The following is a 22925-nucleotide window of genomic DNA, read 5'->3' as shown; positions in this document are numbered from 1 at the left end:
TCTTCTGGTGGTTGAGTGAAAAGATGGAAAAAGCTCTCTTTTTCTCTCTTTATTTATTTTTTTCTTCTCAAATTGTAATCTGGTGGCCAACATGTATTAACCCCAGCAAGTGACATTCTGGATTGTGTATTTTCTTTGATTTAACCGTGTATTTTTTTAAAATTTGGTTTCTTACGTATGCTCCTTGCCATTCATTCATTTCTTATCCCAAATAAATATCTGAGTCCTACTTTTACCTGACACCAGAAGGCCCCGAGGTTATCTTGGTGACTGAGGCAGATAGATTTTTTTCCCCCGCCAAGGCTCACCATCCAGGCAGGGAGACGAGGTCACTAGGAGGTTAGAACACAGTGTGGGCCAGTTTTAATGAGAGAACACAGGGCATGTGTGATCTCAGAGAAGGGACATTAACTCATATTTGAGATCAGAGAGGTCCTTTTGAAGGAGGTGACATGTAAACTGAGACCTGAAAAATAAGCATGTGTTAGAGCAGAGGGATCAGGAATGGGGGAGAATGTTTCAAGGAGAGGGAATGGAAGGTGTTGAGTGCCTGAGGTCACTGTAAAAAGGAAATTAAAACCTGGTTTTATTCTCACCCAGTCCCCAGAACCAGATTTCATGGAAAATTGTTGCAGTATTGTGCCTTCATTTTAGCTTTACCAACTCAAAACTGGAAGGATGGTACAAGTCCTAGGCATGTTTAAGAATGCACGGCGAGTCACTGGGCCCTGGAGGAGTAAGGTGGACATTGTCTGAAGCTTGCCAAAAGGCTGTGTTCCTTAACTCCTCCTTAAACTCGTCATGGATGCCTATCTAAGCAAAGAATTACAGATGGGAAGTAATGTCAAATTCAGGTTTTCTCTGAAGAGGGCTGCTCTTGATACAGAGCAGTGGACCCTTTGAGCTGTGTCATGGAGAGTCAAATGCAGAATGTTTATTTCCAGAAGCAGTAGCAGCAACTCTAATTTTGCACTGGGTGTCTTGGGTTCCTTTGGAATGTTCCAGAAGTCAGAACTGAGTTCTGAGTTTTTGAACATTGGTTACCCACATTTGACCACAGACAGCTGTGACCACCCACATGGGCAGTGGGTGGCCTGGATGTGGAATCTTGGGACATAAATGATTGATGAGCAATAGTAGTCAGCGCTGGTTCTGCCTCCTCGTATGATAGATGCTTTGGTACAGAAGCACCAGCATCAACCAGGAACTTGTTATGCACAGTCTCTGTCCTACTCCAGACCTGCTGAATCAGCAATTCTGGCAGGGTTGAGGAGGGGGGCCTAGCATTTTGTGTTTTAACAACCCTCAAGGTGATTGAAGTTTGAGAACCACTGGAGTACATAATACAAGCTACAGGTAATGAGAATGTCCTGTGATTCCTACTGATTGGCTGCCTGTGACTCCCATACCTTCCTCGTCATGTAAGAAGGCCTCTTAGAATAGCCGTGAGAGTGATGTTGTTATGGAGACAACCATGAATTTGTACCAGTTTATTAAAACATATATACGATTGTTAACTTTGCTACTTTATTTTTTAGTTACTAACATGTGACCAAAGTCACAATAGGGATACCACAATTAAATGCTCCAGTTCTAATACTATAGCTGGAGCAGTGGCTTTTTTTTTTTTTTTTTTTTCTTTCCTGACTATACCCCACACTAACAAATCTGTTTAAATTGTGATCCGGGAGACACATACACATGTGTATAAGCATACCAACTGTTTCATGAAATAACACCCTTCCTCTATTTTCTGTGCTGCTCTATTAAAAGTATGTTGGTTGCAATCCATAAAATTCATCTCCTGACTCACCAATGAAATGTGACCTGCAGACGTAGTGAGCTGTCTTTGCGTGGACCTTGTGTCTGGAGCAGGAGAGGGGTGGGACTGCCTTCACCTCTCCATCAGGTAGACTTGGTTTTCGGTCTCTGTTCTTCCGCTTGCAGCTGTGTGACCTTGGGCAATTTGTTTATGTTCTCTGAGCTTTAATTTCCTTATTTGTCAATACAGAAAACATCTACTTCACAGAGTTAACATGATGAGTAAATGACCAGGCATTTCACACAGTGACCAGCAGTGGTAGCTACTACCTTACTTGTGGAGATGGTATTGTTAGCACGATTTTTCAGAACATCATCAGTTAAATACATTTCTCTGGGAACTACCTCAAAGCAGTCTTTCACAGTTTTGTCGCAGACTACAATGAATAAGTGCCCCCCTGTAGTCTGTGTATTCAGAAATATTTTTGAAGTAATTTTACCTTAAACATGCATCCAAGTTCTGCCCTCTATTCCAAAAATATATTCAAGTTTATATATGTATTTTGGAATATTTTGTTTTGATAAAAGAATTGAGTCCCCTGGCTCAAATCCTTGAGGGCATTGAGATTGTAGATGTCCTGAGTGGCTACATGTACCACCAACGTAGCCCTGAGCACAAGTCTTTGGGAAGGGTAGACCTTACAATTGTGTTTGTTAGGACTGACTGTGCAAGAAAAGTCTATCTGTTGGTGATTCTGGGTAGCATCTTCATGTATGTAACTCTGTCATCAACGGGCATGGCAGATCATTCGTGAACCCTGGGCAGTTGGCATGTGGAAGTGCCAGGGATTGATCATTCATGAATCCACATGTTGTGGAGACCCAGCCAATGTCTGTTTGTCTTTCTGGAGGTCATGATTGTGGTTGGTGGCCAGGCACCCAAGGCAATCCGCAGTGTGGAATGCTACGATTTTGAAGAGGACCGGTGGGACCAGATAGCTGAGCTTCCCTCCAGGAGATGCAGAGCAGGTAAGCAGCCTGCCTTTCCCCAGTCTGTCTCTGCTTACTGCTGGCAATCCTGAATTGCTCCTTGTTTCCACAAACGTATGCATTACAAACTCTCTTCCTTTCCATTCCCCACTTGCCCAATATCTGGCTACCCCTTCTGGGGTAGTTGCTATGTGCTTAGGGACTTGAAGCTAGTACCAGTATTTGCTTGAATCAAACACCCTTGGAAAAGCATATATGAATAGAAATCCAGTGAGTCCCTCAATGACTTCCTATTCTGTAAAGTTGGAGATCACTTTCTGTGGAGAATTATTCATGTGACTGCCTGGCCCCCGCACTGTCACTCATCAGCACGAGTGATCAGCTGCCTGAGATGACCTCGATGCCTTGGTTTCCTGTGCCTCAGGTGTGGTGTTCATGGCTGGTCACGTGTATGCTGTGGGTGGATTTAACGGCTCACTGCGCGTGCGGACGGTGGATGTGTATGATGGTGTGAAGGACCAGTGGACGTCCATCGCCAGCATGCAGGAGCGCCGGAGCACTCTGGGTGCAGCCGTGCTCAATGACCTGCTCTACGCCGTGGGGGGCTTTGATGGAAGCACTGGTAGGTCCGGGATGTGGTCCCCACTCCTCCTAGACTGGGACATGCCCTCAGTGCAACCCTGGTTTGCTCAGCCAGTTCTTGGGTCAGCCTTCTGTTCATCCACAGCTACCTCAACAGCACACTCCTTCTTCATCTCCTACCTTGTTTGCCAGAGCCAGTCCTTTCTACACATGGAATATGTAACTGTCCACATGGGTGGTATCATTTCCAGGATTCTAGGAAGGCTCCTGCACTCAAATGAGTCCCTTTTCTCCTTTCTGTTGTTTGGGAACCCATTTTTGTAAAAAGATGAGACTTAGAAAGAGAGCATGCTCAGCTGGAGGGCATCTCAGGACTGTCAGAGCCCTCTTCTGGATGGACACGGAAGCCGTGGAAGAGACCTGGCTCAGGCCGTGCAGTCTTTATACATTGTCCTTTCTACTGCCCCACGAAGCTTTGTCAGACTGTGCCACCACAGGTGCGTTCCATTGCTCCTGGCTTCTGTGTCGCTTCAGAGCTCAAATCAGAAACTACTAGTAGACATGAACTTGGAGAGATTATCTCACCTTTCCTGTACCTCCAGGTGGATGTCTCTATAGACAGTAACTCTGTTAACACTGAAATGCCCCCAGGGATGTGAAAAACAATATTTTTTACTTCTCTGAATTTTCATTTGTGTCCTTACCAATTGGTAACCTTTCCAATTCTTCTCTTTGCCTCTCTCATAATATTTTAGGGTCTATAGCCCCTTGAGAGGCTGCCTCTAGTGGGTAGGATCTGAGAATAAAGACAAAAAAAGAGAGTGGGGCATTGTTTCTTCTAGAAATTGCTTTTGGCTGTGAGTAGAAAAACCTCGCTAAACTGTGGCTTAAACAAATGAGAGATCTTGTTTTACCCATGAAGGAAGACATCCCGGAGTTGGCAGTTGCTAACTTCATCTACTTGCTCAAGAATATTGGGGCCAAGTTCTTTAAACATCTCTTGGCTGTACCCTCCTGATCATAAGATGGCTGTGACAGCTCCAGCCGGCACATTTGTGTTCCAGGTAGCATCAAGCAGGTTGGTGTAGAAAAACAAAGGCTATTTCAGAAATGCCCATCAGACTTCTTCTTAGGCCTTCTTGACTGAGTCACCCCTAATGGTTGTGGGACGCTAAGTTCTCAGCTTTCTAGCTTCTTAGAGGAAGAAAAGAGAAAACATGTTCAAGTGAGGCAACCTCAGGTTTTTTACTCCATTCAGTAGGTGTAATGATTTACATTTGCAGGGCAGTTCTGTTGTATCCCCATGTCCGCTTGTGACCCACCATGAGTCAGGCCTTTGTGGTCTTCTCAGGTAGACACACTGAGGACATGCATCAGGGAGGCGCCCCAGGCTGCCTGGCAAGGTAGAGGTGGTACTCAGCCATATCCCCAGGTTTCTGACCCTTCCCCCGCGTCACACCAGATGACGCCTCACCTCTCCTCATGAGTAAAAATCTTACAAGTCTCTGGTCTCCCAGGCCTAGCATCGGTGGAAGCCTATAGCTACAAGACCAACGAGTGGTTCTTCGTGGCCCCAATGAACACACGGCGGAGCAGCGTGGGTGTGGGTGTCGTGGAGGGTAAGGAATACCAGTGGGCGGCGGCCTGTCCCTGCCCCAGCCCACAGGTCTTGTCCCAGCACCCTGGCTCTATTCCTCCCATCACTGCTCTGAGTCAGGTTCAGGGATCCTGATGGAACAGATGAAGAAAGTTAAGGCGCAGATGGGTGCAGCTATTGGCTCATGCTAGCAGGTGGCCAGGTATATTGGGGGGAGTAAGTGGAGCCTAAGGGGAGACACCAGCCTGTTGCTTTGGCTACTTATCAACAGTTGTGTTATAGGTTGAGGAATCTAGAGTCAACATAGAATGTAGGAGTATAATGTGATGGGGTGAGGGTTCATTTTATTTAATTAGTTTGGTCCTCCTATTTATATGTTGAATATTAACACATTAACAGAGCCTCGAGTGAGGTGGGCATGTTTTCCCAGGTCTGATTACTGTCACTGCAGGACAGGTTGGTGGCAGAGTCCTGCTCAAGTCAGGAAAGGTGTGTGGGGTAAGGCAGGTGAGAGTAGTGAGATATGGGGCCCAGTTAGGGCTCTGTAGTTTATAAATGTCTCTTTTATATATAAATTTTGTTCCCAAAATCCTTTTGGAGGAGATAGACAGAGCTTAGATTTTCTCCATTCTCCACATGGGGAAATGAAGTGCCAGAGGGGCAAGTGATATGCCCAACGTTAGTAAATAGCACAGCTGGTCCTTGAGCTTGGCTCTTCTGACTCCTAACTCCGTGCTCTTTCCATTGTGCTACACTCTTTCAGACCATTAGCAAACGCTGATAGGGATTTTATAAATATGTGTGAATTCAATGTACTAAAGCATAGAGTATTATTTGGAAAAAAAATGGTATACTTTATAGGATGACACTGATTCATTAATCTCTCCTGAAGTGGGAATATAGCTGGAATATCTATGCATTTAGACATGTACGCAGGCATTCTCTCTCTCTCTCTCCCTCTCTCTCTCTCTCTGTCTCTGTCTCTCCCTGCCGCCCTCCCCCCGCCCCCAATCTCCTATGCATCCACAAGAACACACTTACTTGCTTTAGGGAGAGTGTAATGTGCAGTGATTAGACAGACATTAGTAGAAATATTCTCTCTCACTGCATTTCTTGGTTTGTACCAGTATTGCATAAATTTTCATTTAGAAGTATATTATTCTAACGTACTAAATAAGTCATTTTGGTGAGTGCAAGGATTTTGTCCTCCTCTCAAGATAAATTGTTTCTTGCAATCTCATCCTCCTGGTGGAAACAGAAATTGATTTGTCTGCCAAATATAAGTGCTTTGTCTAGCCACCTTCCCATTTCCTCCCTTGTTCCTCAGCCAGGAATACTAAACAATAGTGTAGGGGTTAAAAATAGTAAGTCCCTGTTAATAGACTCAAGGAGAAACCTTGAGTCGGTATTTTTTCAGCTGATGCAAGGTTAGGATGGTTGATGGCAGGTTAGAGAAGTTGCCTTCATGGTCGTGATTTGAAATACTCCCCTTGACAAGGGCTTGTGTGAGCATGTTCTGTGTGTGGAGGAAGTGCTGTCTTGTAGCGTGCCTGTTGAGACAGGGGACAGCCTGGGAATATGTTGATCTTGTTCATTCTGAATTTGAAGCTCTTTGGCTGTGGGTCACCTTGGGGCTACAGTGTGTCCTCCTCATAGCTTTGGTGAGAATGTTTCAGGAGGATCTTAAGGGGCCTCTGCTTCACCGTGGCCTTGGAGATAGGGCTATCCACATGGTCACAGTCCTCCCTGCCCTCTCTCTGTCCTCTGTCATGGCTGTCTGGTCTGAATGACACTGGGGTTGTTCTCGGGAGCTCCGCATCTCCTCCACACCTGAATGACTTAGGTTTCGGTGAGCAGAGGGCAGCTGGTGGGCAGGTTGTTGCATCTTGGCCAGCCTATGTCATGGGAGCAGCCTGGACCCTGGAAGAGTTGTTGGGTCAGGAATCTGTGTTCTGGCTTACGTAAGGGCAGAACTGGGGAGGACGTGTCCCTTTTTTCTTAGAAGGGTCCCTGGAAAGGACTCGGGCAGAAAACAAAACCAGCCTCAATGATAGAAGAATAAATAATTAAAAACATTTTTGTAAATGTTTATTTATTTTTGAGAGAGAGACAGAGTGTGGAGGAACAGAGAGAGAGGGGGACACAGAATCTGAAGCAGGCTTCAGGCTCCGAGCTGTTAGCGCAGAGCCCCGTGTGGGGCTCAAACTCACAAACCGCGAGATCATGACCTGAGCTGAAGTCACATGCTTAACCGACTGAGCCAACCAGGCGCCCCAGTAATTTTATATTTGATATGACAGCAGTTTGAGCTTCTTTCTAATTAAAAAAAATGGCACACTTCCAAATAGTAGTTTTATTTTTGGTATTTCTCCCTCAGGAAAGCACATAATGACAAAAAAAAAAAAAAGCACCTCATTTGGTTAGTAACTCTATTAAGTGGATTTGCATTTGGCAGTGTTTATTTAGTCTACAGTTAGTGTTTGAGATCCTTATTATAACTCCGTTACTCCCCATAGGTCTGAGGCCTAGGCCTAGGTGAGGTAGGACTGCCCCTACCACACACACACACACACACACACACACACACACACACACACGGGGGCGGGGAGGGGGGAGAGTGAGAGAGAGAGAGAGAGAGAGAGAGAAGGGAGGGAAGGAGGAAGAGAAAGAAGAGACCCTTCATGTTTGAATCTCTGTTCTAGGAGAGCTGAAATGCTGATTTCCTGCCCCTCGTCCAACCTCATATGTCCATCCCCAGGCAGAAATGATGCCTTTAGATAACAACTTACGGTATTTTTATTTATGCGTAATGGTGTTTCAGGGATCTTGCGCATGGCTTAAAGATCACAAGGGAGCCTATTGATGAATTCCAGCCACCCCAGCCCAGAGTGCACACACTGTGCTGCGTCCACATGTTCCATTTGCTGGAATTGTGGATGGAGCACACGAAGTATGGTAAAGTCACGGTTTGGGTTCTCACTGAAGAATATCTTCTCATATTTGTTTTGTCTGCTGTTGTAAGCCATTAGCCAAAAGTCAATCTGCCTGCCTGTAGCTGGGCCCCACTAGCTTTTTATTTCTTGGGTGCCTTATTCTGGAGAAGATCTAATATAGTTCACTAGCAAGAATATGCTGAGCCACAGTGGTGCCAGGCCATAGCTTTGCATTGGGTATTTAGGGTGCTTATTTAGAAAGATGCTCTGAACTGCATTAAGGAGCCTCATGGCTTAAGAGGAAGTAGAAGGCATAATTGTGAAGAATGCATAGTCTGGTTTGTGGTCCCTCTGGAGGAAAGGGGCCCTGAACTCTCATGGCGATGAAGGTGCCCCAGTGGGTTAACGATGGAGTTTCAGCCAAGCTCCAGTTCTGTGCCACTGTCCCTGCCACCACCCTCAACCACTTTGTCTGTTCCAGGGAAGCTGTATGCTGTCGGGGGTTATGATGGGGCTTCCCGCCAGTGCCTGAGTACTGTGGAGCAGTACAACCCAGCAACCAATGAATGGACCTATGTGGCAGACATGAGCACCCGCCGCAGTGGCGCAGGTACGAGGAGCCTCAGGGCGCAGGCTATGTCTGATCCACTCCCAGGTGGGTCCGGAGACCAACAGTTGAACATTCTTCCTTACTTCACCTTCCCATTCTTTGCTTTTAACGTCTGTATTCCCACTGGCACCTTTCCAGCTCGACACAAGCACTTACATGTTAACCTCTCGCAGGGAATATTCTCTTCAGCATCATCCCTTCCATCTCTGTGGAAGTAACTGCATCCCTGAAAAGTGAAGGCTTGCTGCATGCCAGGTGCTGTCCTAATAAGCACCTTCAATTTATTTAGTCCTCACCACTGCCCCTAAAAGGTAGACACAACATAAATTCCACTTAACAGAAAGTTGACCGGGGGTGAGTAATTTGCTCAAGGTCGTATAACTGGTAGAGTCAGGATTTCTACTCCTTTCACCCGTTTGGCCCTCCCCCTGGCAACTATCAATCTGTTCTCTGTATTGTGGGCTTTGATTTTTTTTTTTAAGACTCTACATATAAGTGGACATCATATGTTATTTGTGTTTCTCTGTCTTCTTTTACTTAGCATAATGTCCTCAAGGTCTTTTTTGTGTGTGCATTTGTTTTCTTTATTGTATTTTTAAGACTGAATTGTGTTCTCACTTTACAGTTCCAAACACATGACTACTTGCTCAGCATTCCTTAATGCTATTTTAATATTATTCAAAAACTTTTGTGTGCTCACTAGTTAGAAAACAAAAAGGTGTATGGTCCCATTTAAGAAGCATTTGTATGTGGAATACTACTTTTAGTGAGATTGTGTTTGCTGATTCTGACCAGTTGGCCCTCCTTGAACATGGAGCAAATGCCTGGAAGTCAGGAGGCCTATGCTTTACTGTTGAGTCTGCTAGAACTTGCCATGTGACTTTGAGCAAGTCCCTTCCCCCTTTCTGGCTTCTGATTCCTCAGATGTGAAATGAGTGGGCTGCAGTAGATGTTCCCCAGGGGCCAGTTCAATGCACATATATCATGGTTCCTCTCCCTTCCTAGAGCTCTTTTAGTAATTTTGGTTTAGAGAGTCTTGGTAGAGTCTTGTTTGTACTTCCTAGGAATCTTCTGTGACTTTAAGCGTGAGAGCAAGTTCAAAGCTCAAGGACGTAGGGACAGCTGAGGAGGAGTGGAACGGCACCGAGACATGGGGCTGCTTCTAGGAGCATCTCAAGCAGCAAGTGTGGAGGGGCAGCCCCGTGTGGAGCCCCTAGCACAGACCAGCCCCATCTGCCATAGATCTGCCTCTGGAGGCAAACTGCTCTGTCTGTGCCAGGCTGCCCAGGCCTTGTTACTGTGTGGAGTTCACTGGGGATGCTCTGGCCCTCGATGGTGGCAACTCTACTGCCTGTGGCACTGGGTGACCTCAGTTTAGGGAATGCTCCCTCTCCCAGAGGTGGACTCTTGACTCAAGTTACTGTCAGAGCCCTGGCCTCAGGCTCCCAGGTCAGCTTTTGTTATACGCTTCACATCCCTAAGATTAGGGGAAGCCTCACCTCTGGAGTTGAGAACCTGCATGGTGGGTGTTCTTTGGTGGCTGAAGAACCAGACTCTGGCCTCTGGCTACTTCTGGCCCTTTGAAGTGATGGGAGCCATGGTGGCTGTAGGTCCAGGAGACATCAGTGTGAACATTTGTGGAAGAGGCTGCAGAAGGGCAAGGGAGACCCTGAGGACCTGGAATGCTGCTTTCTTTTTCAATAGTGTGTGAGCAGTGCTCACAGATGGTGGGAGGGGGGTAAAGAGGCCATGACTGGAACCCAGTCTCTACTAGTTCTGGGAGAGGGGCAGATGAGGCTGCTTTGGAACACACTGAATTTCATTATACCCAAGTCCGTTGGATAGCCATTGTTGATACAACACCACCATCTGCTGTTAGTTTAGGGCAACTGTGAGGAACCACCAGCACAACCAGCATAATTGCTAGATGGGATTTTACATATTTTGGCATTCAAACAAGGACCTAGTACCATCAGGCACAGGGAAATAGTCTGAATAGTATAGAGTCCTTGTCCATGTGAAGTTTATATCTTAGAAATTGAGTCTTTGGGTCTGACACGTGGCTGCATATCCCAATCACCTGAGGTACCTTTTCTGAGTCCCAGCCAGTGTCTCTGGGAGGGAGGCCCTGGGAATCTATTATTTTCAAAATCTCTCCACCTGATTGTGATGCAGCCTGTCGTGGAGTGAGGTAGCCCGTGTGCCATGTTGCTTTGCAAATGGGAGAACTGAGGCCTGGAAAGGGGAAGTTTCACCCGGCAGCAAGTTAGAGACACACGTCCAGACCTATGTGTCCCGGACACCAGGTCTGTTGCTGTTTCCACTCCCCTTCCTTCTGTGACCTGCACTGAAGGATTTTAAAAGATGACACTGAATCCTGTACACGATGCCATGCTAGAAGCAAGCTCGGGCCTATCAACATCGGGAGTGATGTAATGTCCCTCTACAAGCTAAGAGGAGAATGTGTGGCAGAAAGGATGGGTTCTGCTTTGGGGCATGCAAGGAGGTCTGCGCAGTAATGATGGCAGTGCACCTGCTACGCGGCTAGTTGCCAGGTTTAACTCCTCTTACTCAACTCGTATAATTGAAGGCTGAGGAATACGAGTAGGAAGACTTGGCAACACAGACAACAGGAGGACAAATGTAATTTTACCGTCTGGAGATAACATCTTCTAATGTTTTGGAGGATTTCTTTCAGTCTTTTTTTTTTTTTTTTTTTTACTTTATTTCTTTGCATAGGAACCCTCTCTCCCCATTTTATACATACATGGTCACATACATGTTACATATGTATATTTATGTTTCTCTAAATAGATACAGGGTCATTTTTGCTTTGTATTTAGGGAATTCTCAGATTAACAGTTGTAGGAGGCAGGCGGGGTGTCATATTTGTTCTACGGATGAGGACACTGAGGTCAAGGGGAACAGAGCAGGACTCCTCATGTCACCCTGCTGGTGACGGTTGCCCAGGACTGGACGCCAGGCCTCCTGGTTTCTGGTCGCGGTAGCCAGCTTGAGGCTGGGACACTGTACTCTGCCTTTCAGGGGTCGGGGTCCTCAGTGGACAGCTGTATGCCACAGGCGGGCATGACGGGCCCCTGGTGAGGAAAAGTGTTGAAGTTTACGATCCTGGAACAAACACCTGGAAGCAGGTGGCGGACATGAACATGTGCAGGCGCAACGCAGGTAATATGACCGCTCTTTCCTTCTGTCCTTGCGGGGTTTGGGAGTGAACACTAACTCCAAAAGAAAAGCAGAAGGGAGAGACTCCCAGAACCTGGGCCCAAGCTTGTACCTCACACAGGAGTATCCCTTTGCCAGCTAGGCTCTGGGCTGGGAGAGGGGAGAGCCAGGGACCACAAAAGCTAGCCACAGGGTCCCCTATGTAGACGCAGGGGGTTCTTTCTCTTCCAACAAAGGGTGATGACTTTGTGCACACGTGGACACAGACCCAGAAAAGCCCTCCAATTACCGTCAAAGCCCCCTGTCCAATGGCTCTGTTGGGTAGCTAAGCACAAGGCTGTGTGGACATGGTCAGGCAATGATGCTTGCTTCTGTCTTTTCTTTGCCACTACCTGGTTCTGAGAACCCCTCACTTCCCACCTGAAACCCATCTCCTTCCTTTTAGGGGTAACCAGTCCCCTTATTCATTCTTTGGTGGGAACACTTCCCATTTTCCTTGCTTTGTGCTTCTGTCTCTCTGTCCCTTCCCCTTTTCTTTCCTGTGGGAATGATTTATCTTAGAGGGTTTAGATTTTTATTCCGGGAGCCTGACATCCCTATTAAACTATTTCCTTTGACAACTTTGTCTTCTGGCTCGGGTCCTTTGTCATTATATCTTACTTTATCCTCTTTACTCTATGAAAGTGTTGACTTAGCTTAGCTTCCCAGGCTGGAAAGACAACTAGGTGACTTTCTGGCAGATTTATTTCCTTTATATCAAGTTACCAGTTTGCTAAATTCATTTGTAGCTCACATGTTGAAAGTGTAAACAGAGGAGAGTTATTAATTTGCCCATTGCCTAAGCCCGCCATGATGTAACTTGGCACTTGGCCTTAACCACATGAGCGAGAGATTATAGACACTCGAGGGATTACCTAACACAGCTAGTGTGTCTTGAGTCCAAAAATAGATGTGTGTATATGTACACATTTACATACAGATATTTCTGTTTTTTAATAGCAAAAGTGGAATCACACTGTGATGCTATTTTATAACCTCCTTTTCCAATCCACTTTAAAATCTTCCATGAATAACTTATTATAACATGAAGTATATTTACATGATATTTTAAATGGCTATATCATAATTTGAATAACTAATCTACTGTTGGACATTTATTTCCATCTTTTCTATCAGTAACACTTTTGTTATTACAAATGGTCCTTTGGCTAATCAGTGCACACATCTAAAATTATTTCTTTAGAATAAAAGTCTAGAAGTAAAATTTTTGAGCCTGAGTGAGCATACGTGCTTTCACCACCATCTGGGAAAGTGGTACATTTTATCTTCTCACCAGTGTTTGAGATATATCTTCATCAATACTTATAATTACAACTTTTTGAACATCACCAACCCCTTAGTCTCATTTTGAAAAAAGACATGTATGTTGGACTGTGGCCTCTTAATTAAAACAAATTTTTTTAAATATTTATTTTTGAGAGAGAGAGATACAGAGCATGAGCAGGGGAGGGGCAGAGAGAGAGGGAGACAAAAGAATCCGAAGCAGACTCCAGGCTCCAAGCTTTCAGCGTAGAGACTGACAATGGGCTCGAACTCCCAAACTGCGAGATTATGACCTGAGCCGAAGTTGGACACTTAACTGACTGAGCTCTTGATGAGCAAAATAACAGTTTCCTACCCTTGAGTCCCTGCTGCATGAGACCTTGCCCTCAAACCAGCCCTCGGTGAGATCAGAGCCGGAGGGATGCCTGGTCCCTGGGAGCTTTGTGTGGATTTAGACTTAAGTAGTGCAAAGGCATCACAGATGTAACCATAGCCACACAAGAGGGATCTAACAGCATTTATCAGGGAAAACTTAGAAGCAGAGCAGTAGTACTGTGGGTGAGGTTCCCTTAGTCTGGGCATGAGAGGTCTGCATGCACCAGTAGGCAATGCTCCAATAGAGAGGGGCCCATCCTGGTAAGCTCTAAGTACTGATAGGGTCAGGGGCCAGGAACTGTCCATGGGACATGTAGCAGTGATTCCCCCTTTTTAGAAAGGGGGATCCTCGGAGCCCAGTGGCTGTTGTCAGCATGTCCTTCGGTTCAGCACAATGAGACCGAAGAACTAGCTCCTGGAGCTACCTTGAAGGGGAGGAGGAGCACCTCCAGGGCCATTCAGATCTGTCTCCCATCCATTCCCATCACTGGTGACTCCTGCCGTAATGTCTCCTCTGACCTCTGGTTCACAGGGGTGTGTGCAGTGAATGGGCTCCTGTATGTGGTTGGAGGGGATGATGGATCCTGCAATTTGGCTTCGGTGGAGTACTACAACCCTGTCACCGACAAATGGACGCTGCTGCCAACCAACATGAGCACGGGGCGGAGCTACGCAGGTCAGTGCGCTTCACTCCGACTCCACCCTCACCTCACCCCACCCCTGCGCAGAGGGTGTGGGGTGGGGGTGGAGGTGAGTTTGCTGAACTTGGGACTAAGTGCCTTCTCCAGAGAGGGCAGATAATTGTCACATGTCACCTACCACTCTTCCATTCTGTGCCCATGACACATACCCATAATTAGCACTGTTTTCCCCCAGCGAACCTGAAGGTAGCCCCAGAATTCTCTTTGACACCTGTGTTCCAGGGAGCCGCTTCCAACTACTCTGATTTGTCATAAGAGGTTTTAGAATTTCATTGCCATTTCTAGGCTCCTAGATAGAGTAAGATACAGTTCTTGCCTCACACAAGTTTAATTGGAAAGATGAGGTCTGTCTACATGAAATAGGACATACAAGGTGATGTCCACATAACTTCTAAATGGAATGTGCTCTGCTGTACATATTTTAGGACACGACAGGTGACAACTTCCTGGAGGAAATGGGGCATGATTAAACTTTGGGGGGGGGGCTCCCATCATACAGCTCGCTGCCCTTTGCCAGGTGCTCCCTCCCTGTGCCACAGGGCAATGTGTTTGGTACAGCGTGTACATTTGCTGTCATCTTTTCAAGAACCTTCTGGATGAATGGGACTGTATCTTTCCATTTTATAGATGATGAAATTGAGGTTTGGAGAGTCTTAAGGAACCTGCCCAAGACCACATGGTTTTAAAAAAAAAATGGCAAAGTCAGAATTCAGACTCCAGTCTGACTCCTGAGCCCGTGTCCTTTGTACTACCCCAGCTGAGGGGTAGAAACTATTCTGGGCATGAGGCTGGATGGAGGAATAGGAATGAAGCCAATGTAGAGGCTCATTCCTGGGGAGTGTGTGATGGGTTTGGTGAGGCCTGGGAGGTCGGACCACAGTGCGTGCTGCTGATGGCAGGGGCATGTAGCCCTGCTCCTTGTATCTCGTCTTCCAGGAAGTGGAATAGTTAGGGCTAACAGTTATTTACTGAGCACAGACAAACATGCCAGGCATTACCCTACGTATTCTACAACCACTATCTCCTTTAGTCTACCCCACGACTCCAACAGCATTCTTATTCCCTTTTTATATTAGAAGGTCAATCACTCTGTCTTGTTTGGATTTCTGTATAGAGGAAGATTGTACCATGCAGGCTTAAAGGGTCTCCTATCACATTTTGTCAAGACAGGTCCTCAATTGCAGCAAACTTAATTTATTTTTTTCCTCATGTAGGATTTTTCTCAACTAAATATAAAAGATGCTAGAGGTATTTTGGTCTTAGAGTGAGTGATTCTTTTCTCAAGGTTAATTATTAAAACCAGTACTTTCATTTTCTTTTCAAAGCTGTAGTGGCAAGACCAGGGCATTTTCGAGTACGAGGCAGCGAGGCCAGTGAGGGACCCTCCCTTGGCTCTTATTGGGCCTTAATGAGAGGGGAAGGTTTAGGTATAAGTGTTTAGAATTTCATATATGTGCTGAATATTTCATGTCCACTCCTTTATTGTCTGTCCACTCTAGAAGCAGGTGAGAAGGATACAAGCAAACGTGCAATTTGTGTTAAAGTCCATTGACTGAGTGAATCAATTTTTTTTAAGAATCTAAAGAAATGGTCTGAAATGCAGAGATTTATGGATAGTTATTGTTTGGAGTATTATTTATGATAGCAGAGGGCAGAGAGCTACTTAGTGTCTGCCATCAGGGAAGTAGTTAAACTGTGGAATATTTTTACAGTGGAAGTGTTCTTAATGTCATAAGAACATGTTTGTGACAGGCTGTTAGGTTAAAAAGGGAGAATGCACAAGGTATGTACCACTTGAGCTCACTCAGGTAGTCCTGGGGTCACGGACGTTTGAAGAGCTACCACCTAAAAAAATGGATATTGGAATCAGATCTGAATTTGAGTTCCAGTTCTGCTACTTGCCCTGGAGACTCTGGGGTGGGTAATCGGTCTGAGTGAACCTCTTGTATTCTCATTTGTAAAATGAGAATAAAATCGTACCACATCTCTTACAACTTGTGTGCGGTAATACATGGAACACTTAGTGCTGTGCCTTCCCTGGCACGTAGCATCCCCTTGGTAAATGATCAGGATTATTTTTAGAAGCCAGGAAATAGTCCAAAAAACATAAAGAAAATTTTTTAAATAGTGATTCTCTTTGTATGAAGGGATTAGAAAATTTCTTTTCCTTGTGTTCTTCTGCATTTTCCAAATTTCCCATAATGAGAATATTTTACTTATATAATCAAAAGAAGTTTATATAAAAAAGCAATATAGGAAACTACTTTTTTTTTAAAAAAAAACGCTGCCTTATGAAAGAGATTCCTGAGGTGCATGCGAGATGTTCTCAGGGTCAGGCAGCCCATCTGGGTCTGGAGACTCTGCTGTTGCCCACCTCAGAGCTTTTCTGCCTGCACCTTTATCCAGAATTCATATGCAATGGATATCTTAGCACAATCTCACCACATGGGTATCCTGGCATTTCTTTTAGCATTGTTCTCTCAATCTCATCTGCCACCAGATTTTATAGCCATGGGAATATGTTAAAGTGAGGCTCTAGTTACACTGTACCAGTAGACCTTACCTGTAAATTAGGATTTTGTTCAGTTGCAGATACCAGAAAAACTGACAGGTTCTTGCTTAAATAAGGAAGGTGTGTTATTTGTCTTAGGCAGAAAGAAGTCTAGGGCTGGCCAAGGGGCTCAGACTGTCATTGGAGAACCAGGTTTCTCCTCCCTTTTCTCTTTTGCCAGCTATATCAGTAGTTGCTGCTGCTGCCTTGGGCCCTATGTAAGCATTCTCTGAGGTGGGACAAGGGACACAGGCACAGCTGAGCACTGGCAGATGTGCATTGACAATGGTCTTGGCCGGGACTGGGTCACATGGCACTTCCTGCTGCAAGGGGGTCTGGGAAGCTGAGTGCATACGGTGCTATTCTCTGCAATAGAGGACAGCATGGAGAAGGGAAGTTGGATGAATCAAGCGACGGTATCTGCCACGTTACAGAGATTCTAGGGTCATCTGTGGATTCACAAAGTTAGCTGTGGAGGATGGTTCAATTTGGCTAAAACCGTTAACACACACAGACATGTCTGGTTTTTTTTCTTTTTAAGTTTATTTATTTATTTTGAGAGAGATCACGTGTGAGAGTGGGGGACGGGCAGAGAGAAAGAATCCCACGCAGGCTCCAAGCTGTCAGCAACAGAACCTGATGTGACACTTGATCCCAAGAACTGTGAGATCATGACCTGAGCCGAAATCGAGAGTTGGAAGCTTAACCGACTGAGCCCTGCTTTGAGGCGCCCCTGGAGTGTTTTTCCAAGTAGAATTTAGCCTTAGAGGGGTCTTTCAGTTGGGTGACCTTAAATAGTATGGGAGCTGAGCCTAAAGAGGTAAATGGACTTGCCTGAGGCCGGAGTGCAGCTTGAGTGGTGGCAGAGCTACAAGTGGAATTCGGTTTATCTTACTTCCATGGAGTCAGTCCAGTGTTCTTTTCACTTCATATTCAGTGTCTCCTAAAAGTAGGCATGAATCACTGTCACTTCTCTTAAAGTGATACAGATGTAGATCTGTGGAGCCGCCTCTGGGGGTCTGGTGAAGGTGCTGAGTGTTGGTCAGCTGAGTCCTGGGATCGGGAAAGGAGTTGTTATCATAGAAACTGTGTACATGTGATGATGCAGGGGCTGGGGGTGGGAGACCACTAACCTGTGGTGTTGAAGGACTGTGCTTGTGGGTTCAAGTATCTTGCTGGGAGTTGGCCATGAGAGTGGGAAAGTGCCAGCCACTGACCGGCAGCCTGAGTCCACAGGCCCTTCCGTGTTTGGATACAAACATGCCCCTTTCCCTTGCCTGGGGCCCTTGGGATGGCTTGGACTCATGAACTCCTTGGGACTCTGAATAACTTTGGAGAAGCTAAGTTGCTAACTCTCTCTCCTCTTCATCTTAGGTGTTGCTGTGATTCACAAACCCTTGTGACCCCAACTCCCACTGCCAGGAGGTGTGGGAGGGGAGGGGTGCTGCCTGTGACTGACAACGGCAGCACCATGATGCTGGGGGGCCACTTGCTGCGAGAGTCTGCGGTGGAGCCTGAAGTGCCCTCCTCCCATGTGGCGATGTGGCAAAGTGCGTCCAGCGTGAAGTCTGGTGACCTGCCTCCTCCCTGAGCAGTGGGTTCCTGACAACTCCAGCACCTTTGGGCTTTTTATGTGTGTTTCTATGGGAATACCTGAGAACCTGAAGTGTGTGTATATGTGCGTGTGTGTGTATGTGTGTAGACCATGGTGTTTCACTAAGTTGGGGGATGTGTGACAATCTACTGGATTTCTTTACTACTGATCCTTCTATGCTAAAAATCAAATCACAGAAACCTCTCTTCTGGATTTGCCCCGTGGGAACCCTGAGATGACTAAAGCTGCTGTCTTCTGGAGGCCAGAAATGTCCAGAAGCAACTGGTGAGAGGGGCATTGCCCTGACCATGCCCACATACTGGCCTTGACTACTGGCACTGTCTGCAAAAGAGCTGGGCATTCTTGAATCTGTACCATGCCCTCTTTGTGCTAGAACTGGGAACAGATGGGTTCCCCAGCTCCTCCCTGGGCTCTGCTCCAGGAAGCAGATGACAACTGCCTAATCCTTGGGCCACTGGTCTTTGATGTGTGGATTCAGGTTAAGGAGAGTTTGTGTCTCTTCAGCTGGGAAAACTAGCTCTTTGGAGAAGCCCTGAGTGACACTGGAGAAAAAAAAAATCTATATATACATGAAAAACAAAAACAAAACAACAAACCAAAGTGGTAAGGTAGTTCCTGCCCCAAATGGTCTGAGTGGATCCTATTGCTGAGTTTTCCTGTGATAGGACAGACCCCCATGTATACTGGTTATCTAGGCTTAATTATTCACAGCATCCCATTTTACTCTCAAAAGTGTTCTGGTTTGGAGGATAAATAAAGGGTCATCCTACCTCCAAACCCAAAGATAGTTTTGCCCCTGCTTTGGGTGGGGTCATGTGTGATTTAGGTGGACACGGATGACTTCAAAGGAGTATATATCAGCTGAGGCTGGCCCTCAGCACTTGATGGCAGTGGTCAATTGGCCAAGTCTGTCCAATGTCCTCATCTTCCTTTTCTTGTGCTCTCCCCCTGTTCCAGGGCCTGTACCCTTTCTCCATCCTTCGGAATCCTCCCCTCCTTGTTTTTCCTGAGAGGGAGGAGTTGGTGGTAAATGCCCTGGATGAGTGATCTCTCTCAGGGATATTTACATTTTAAAAGAGGAGCTTGATAAGAGCTTTGATAATTCACAGGTAAAAATTAATGGCAGGACTTCAAGCATCTGGAGGGGGCAGATATTTAAGGGCATATGGAATCATTTTCATTGAAAGAAAGAAAAAGAAAAGAAAAGAAAAAGAAAGAAAGGAAGGAAGGAAAGAAAAGAAAAGAAAAGAAAGAAAGAAAGAAAGAAAGAAAGAAAGAAAGAAAGAAAGAAAGAAAAGAAAGAAAGAAAGCAAGCCTTTCCTAAAGGAGCAAGTCGTTTATGTTGGAATTTGTGGCATCAGGAGGGAAGGCCTTGTGTCTGGAGAGTTGTGTCACACCGTGGGGGCTGGAGTTTAACCCTCCCTGATTTGGGGCCCACTTACAGGAGCCAAAGGGCTTTCTGAAACCTGATGTTAGACTTCTGATATACCTGGGCTACTTCCAAGCAGATACTGCAGGAGACTGGCTTCCCCCCAGCTCACCCCTGCAGTTAGAAAGCCACTAGCCTCCCTAGCTGGTTGGCTGCTTTGTGTATTTACTGTATATTTTTTGTGCACTAAACACTCAACTTCCCTGAAGAAGAAATGTCTTCCGATGTTGAGCGGATGTTATTTCAGTGAGACATTTGGAGAGCAGCACCAAGGCATCCGGAATTTTTAGCGGCTTTGGGAAGAGGCTAAACTACCAGTAGCTTTGTTGGGCCTGGAGGAAATGTCTCTAAAGGAATCAAAGCATGCCTTCAGTTGGGTGCTGTGTTCTCAGCTGGCCCTGGAGATGGCTGGTTTCAGAGCCCTGCCTGGCTGTGGCTTGGAAGCTGATGGAATGAGCGTTTGTTGCAATTGTTCTTCCTCTCTGTCAGAGGAAGGTTTGGGACTTTGTTTTGGTGTGCGGTGGGGATGAGGTTGGGGGTTGGGGTCCGATATGTGCTATTCATACAGCTCCCGACTTCAGATTAAAGGTGCACTTCCCACCCATTTCCCAACACCCAGGAGCTGGACTTCCATGCTTTTGTGGGGGACATTATGTTTTTCATCTTCCCTGAGAGCTAGCCAGCCCTGTTTTCTGCTTTTGGAGTTTTGCTATTGGTTCCACCTCCCATCTCCCTTTCCGGAAGCACTGCCCCCTGCTGGTAGTACCGCTGAGGCCATGTTCATTTCATCCTCGCGTGTCCTTTCTCACGGGGACTAGAACACTGGTATGTCACCACCAAAAAGCCAGTCTGCTCTGGCTGCCCACAGATGCCATTTAAAACCTGCTGTCTCTTTATCACCAGGTACGATTCTTTCTCTAGTGGACACAACAAACTTGTTTTCAAGTCTGTGCTGGCCATGTGGTAGGCGAACCCTTCACCCCCGCATCGGGGTAGCTGCCAACTGCTTGTGAATGCAACTTTGCCGCTGGTAAATCTGAAAGCTGATCACAGTAATGAAATGGAATTGCAGCCCAAGGTTAGAAGCAGCTTAGACGCCACTTGGATACTGATTTGGACAACACGGAAGTCAGACTCTGAATTCCAAAGTTCTTTCTCCTAAGTACCTAATGGCATCTTTCTTTCTAAAAAGTTGCAGTATTATGCAAATGACAGTGACCTCATTTTCTGCTATGCAATAAGAATACTTAATTCTCTTTCATGACAAACCAGTTGCAATATCCCCCAGCATGCTTTTTGAGCTCTCTTACTTTGATATCTGTTGTGTAATGTTTGTATATTCCTGAGCCAGATCCTTTCAAAGATTGCCTTTTTATAAAATTGAAGCTAAAGCTTTCAGGCTAAAATTTTAATGTAGATATTTTTATAAGATAATTTTTTAGGATATTTGAATTGATTTTTATTATCCATGATGATGAAATGTTCTGTTCCATTAGTCATTCACTATCATAGTTCATGGCTGTAGCTATTTTCCCTTTGTTTCCCACTCTCCAAAAACTGATTTTTCAGTAGTTCTCCAGAGATGAGTCTCTTTGACTTTGAGTCCTCTTTCTCAGACCATATTCAAGGGAGAGTGCCAGAAAACTCAGTCACTAGTGTTTCTTGAATTGCTTAGGGACTAACGTTTAGCCTGACTTGGCAATTAGCCATCTGGATTGCCTGTCCACTTTTTTGGAGTCGGCTCTCTCTGCAGGGGTGAGGCTGGTTGGCCCATCTCCTGGTGGCTGTCACTGCCTGGCACTAAGCTGGGCACACTGTGGCATGGAGAAGCTCCAGAGAAAGCCCTGCCCTCCAGTACATACTCCCAAGGGTTTCCTAGGTCCAGCAATCCAGTCCTCATTCTTTTCGATCTCCTCGTTCTTCTGAAGCTTCTACCAGCTAAAGGCCTTTGTTGCTGGATGATGTCCCTTTTGGAAGTACCTTGTCTGTGAACTTTAAATGAGGGGTCACTCTTCATGATCTTTAAGAATGTGTTTAGCATATGCTTTACAGATGCTCACACTACACCTAAAACTTGTTTCTTGAGCTGTGTCTGTACTCCCAGGCTCTACTTTGTGTATTTATCTGCCATTAGCCTCATTAAAAAAATCTTTATTTTTATTATTATCGGGACAGGTGCCATTTGAATTGCCTCCATGCTCCCCATCTGCACCTTGTTGGATCAGGTTGGGAGGTTGAGCAAACTCGTATTCTAAGCTAGAGTTTTTAAGGCTTTGTTTGCCTGGAGAAGCAAGGAGGTTGGAATGTATTATTTTTTTTTTTAAGTGTTTGCACTATTTAGAGTCCTAAGCCCCTCATGTTTAGCTGTGCTGTGTGTGCTGTGTGACCAAGCAGGTGAGCCAGCAGCACTTTGGACATTTGGGAATGGAAGAGACTTCTTCCATAGTGGATAATCACAACCTCGTAGCCCCTGTACAGCCTTTGTCATGGGGCTGAGTGACGTGTGGGTGTGGCATCAACCCAGGCAGGAATGCATGTGACTGTGGCATTTGAAGAAACAAATTGCCCTAGTACTATGTTCTTGCCTGTGCTTGAGATTGAAAATTATTTCCCCCCCCCTTTATGGTGGCAATAAAGGACCCTTGTTGGACTTCTTGTTTAATTTGTATATGACGTAGGAAATACTTCGAAAGAAGACTCAAGACACTGAATGTGTATGTCTGTGTGGGTGCTCTGTCCATGTGGTTGTCCATAGGCAGGCAGACTTGATGACTGACAGCCTGTTAACACATTGCATCCGTAAGGTCCTTGCTTTGGTATTCTCTGCTAGGATGTTAGAGACCATATACCTTGTAAAAGAACGCTCATCATGTGCTCCATCAGTTACAGTGATAGCTGAAGAAACTGTTACTCAAATGTATTATTTTAACAGGAATCAAGTTCTAGTTTCCCATACTCTATGTGACTTTAATTTTAATAAAATCTGAACTGTGAAAACTTTTCTCAGTATTTAATTTCTATAGTCCGGGCTGTCCACTGTATCTCAGACATGAAAAGGACAGACTTATTCCCATGTATCTTCAGATGAAGCCCTTCTTCAGTGAGGCCCAGAGAGGCCACTCCCTTCAGTAGGTGTTGGGTGGTGTGGGCAACTGTCCAGTGATATGTCATGTGGGTGGGCTGGTCTCAGGCACAGGAAAGAGGAAACAGAGATTTGGCTACAAATAAACATCGATTTTTTAAAGTTTGTTATAAGACCTGGAGATTTTACAGGT

At 45.7% G+C, this 22925-nt stretch overlaps 1 protein-coding gene across 10 annotated transcripts in view; it reads left to right on the top strand.

Annotated features, from left to right (window-relative positions):
• The window catches only part of KLHL3 (kelch like family member 3), a 278634-nt gene extending 255995 nt beyond the window's left edge, over positions 1–22639 (top strand). For 8 of the 10 annotated variants that reach the window (XM_042984589.1, XM_042984583.1, XM_042984621.1 and 5 more), the window contains 7 exons: positions 2673–2790; positions 3176–3373; positions 4851–4952; positions 8345–8473; positions 11519–11659; positions 13887–14030; positions 17981–19463. In XM_042984589.1, the coding sequence (XP_042840523.1) occupies positions 2673–2790; positions 3176–3373; positions 4851–4952; positions 8345–8473; positions 11519–11659; positions 13887–14030; positions 17981–18009 (861 nt within the window). In that variant the 3' untranslated portion in view covers positions 18010–19463. Of the gene's footprint in view, positions 1–2672; positions 2791–3175; positions 3374–4850; positions 4953–8344; positions 8474–11518; positions 11660–13886; positions 14031–17980; positions 19464–20553 lie in introns of those variants that run through there. The other 2 variants (XR_006217022.1, XR_006217021.1) reach the window with 2 other exon arrangements.
• Positions 22640–22925: the final 286 nt, after the last annotated feature.

Source organism: Panthera tigris, chromosome A1, assembly GCF_018350195.1.
Source record: "Panthera tigris isolate Pti1 chromosome A1, P.tigris_Pti1_mat1.1, whole genome shotgun sequence".
Lineage (NCBI taxonomy): Eukaryota > Metazoa > Chordata > Mammalia > Carnivora > Felidae > Panthera > Panthera tigris.
The sequence above is the reverse complement of the archived record's forward strand: the minus strand, read 5'-3'. Positions and strand labels throughout refer to the sequence as shown.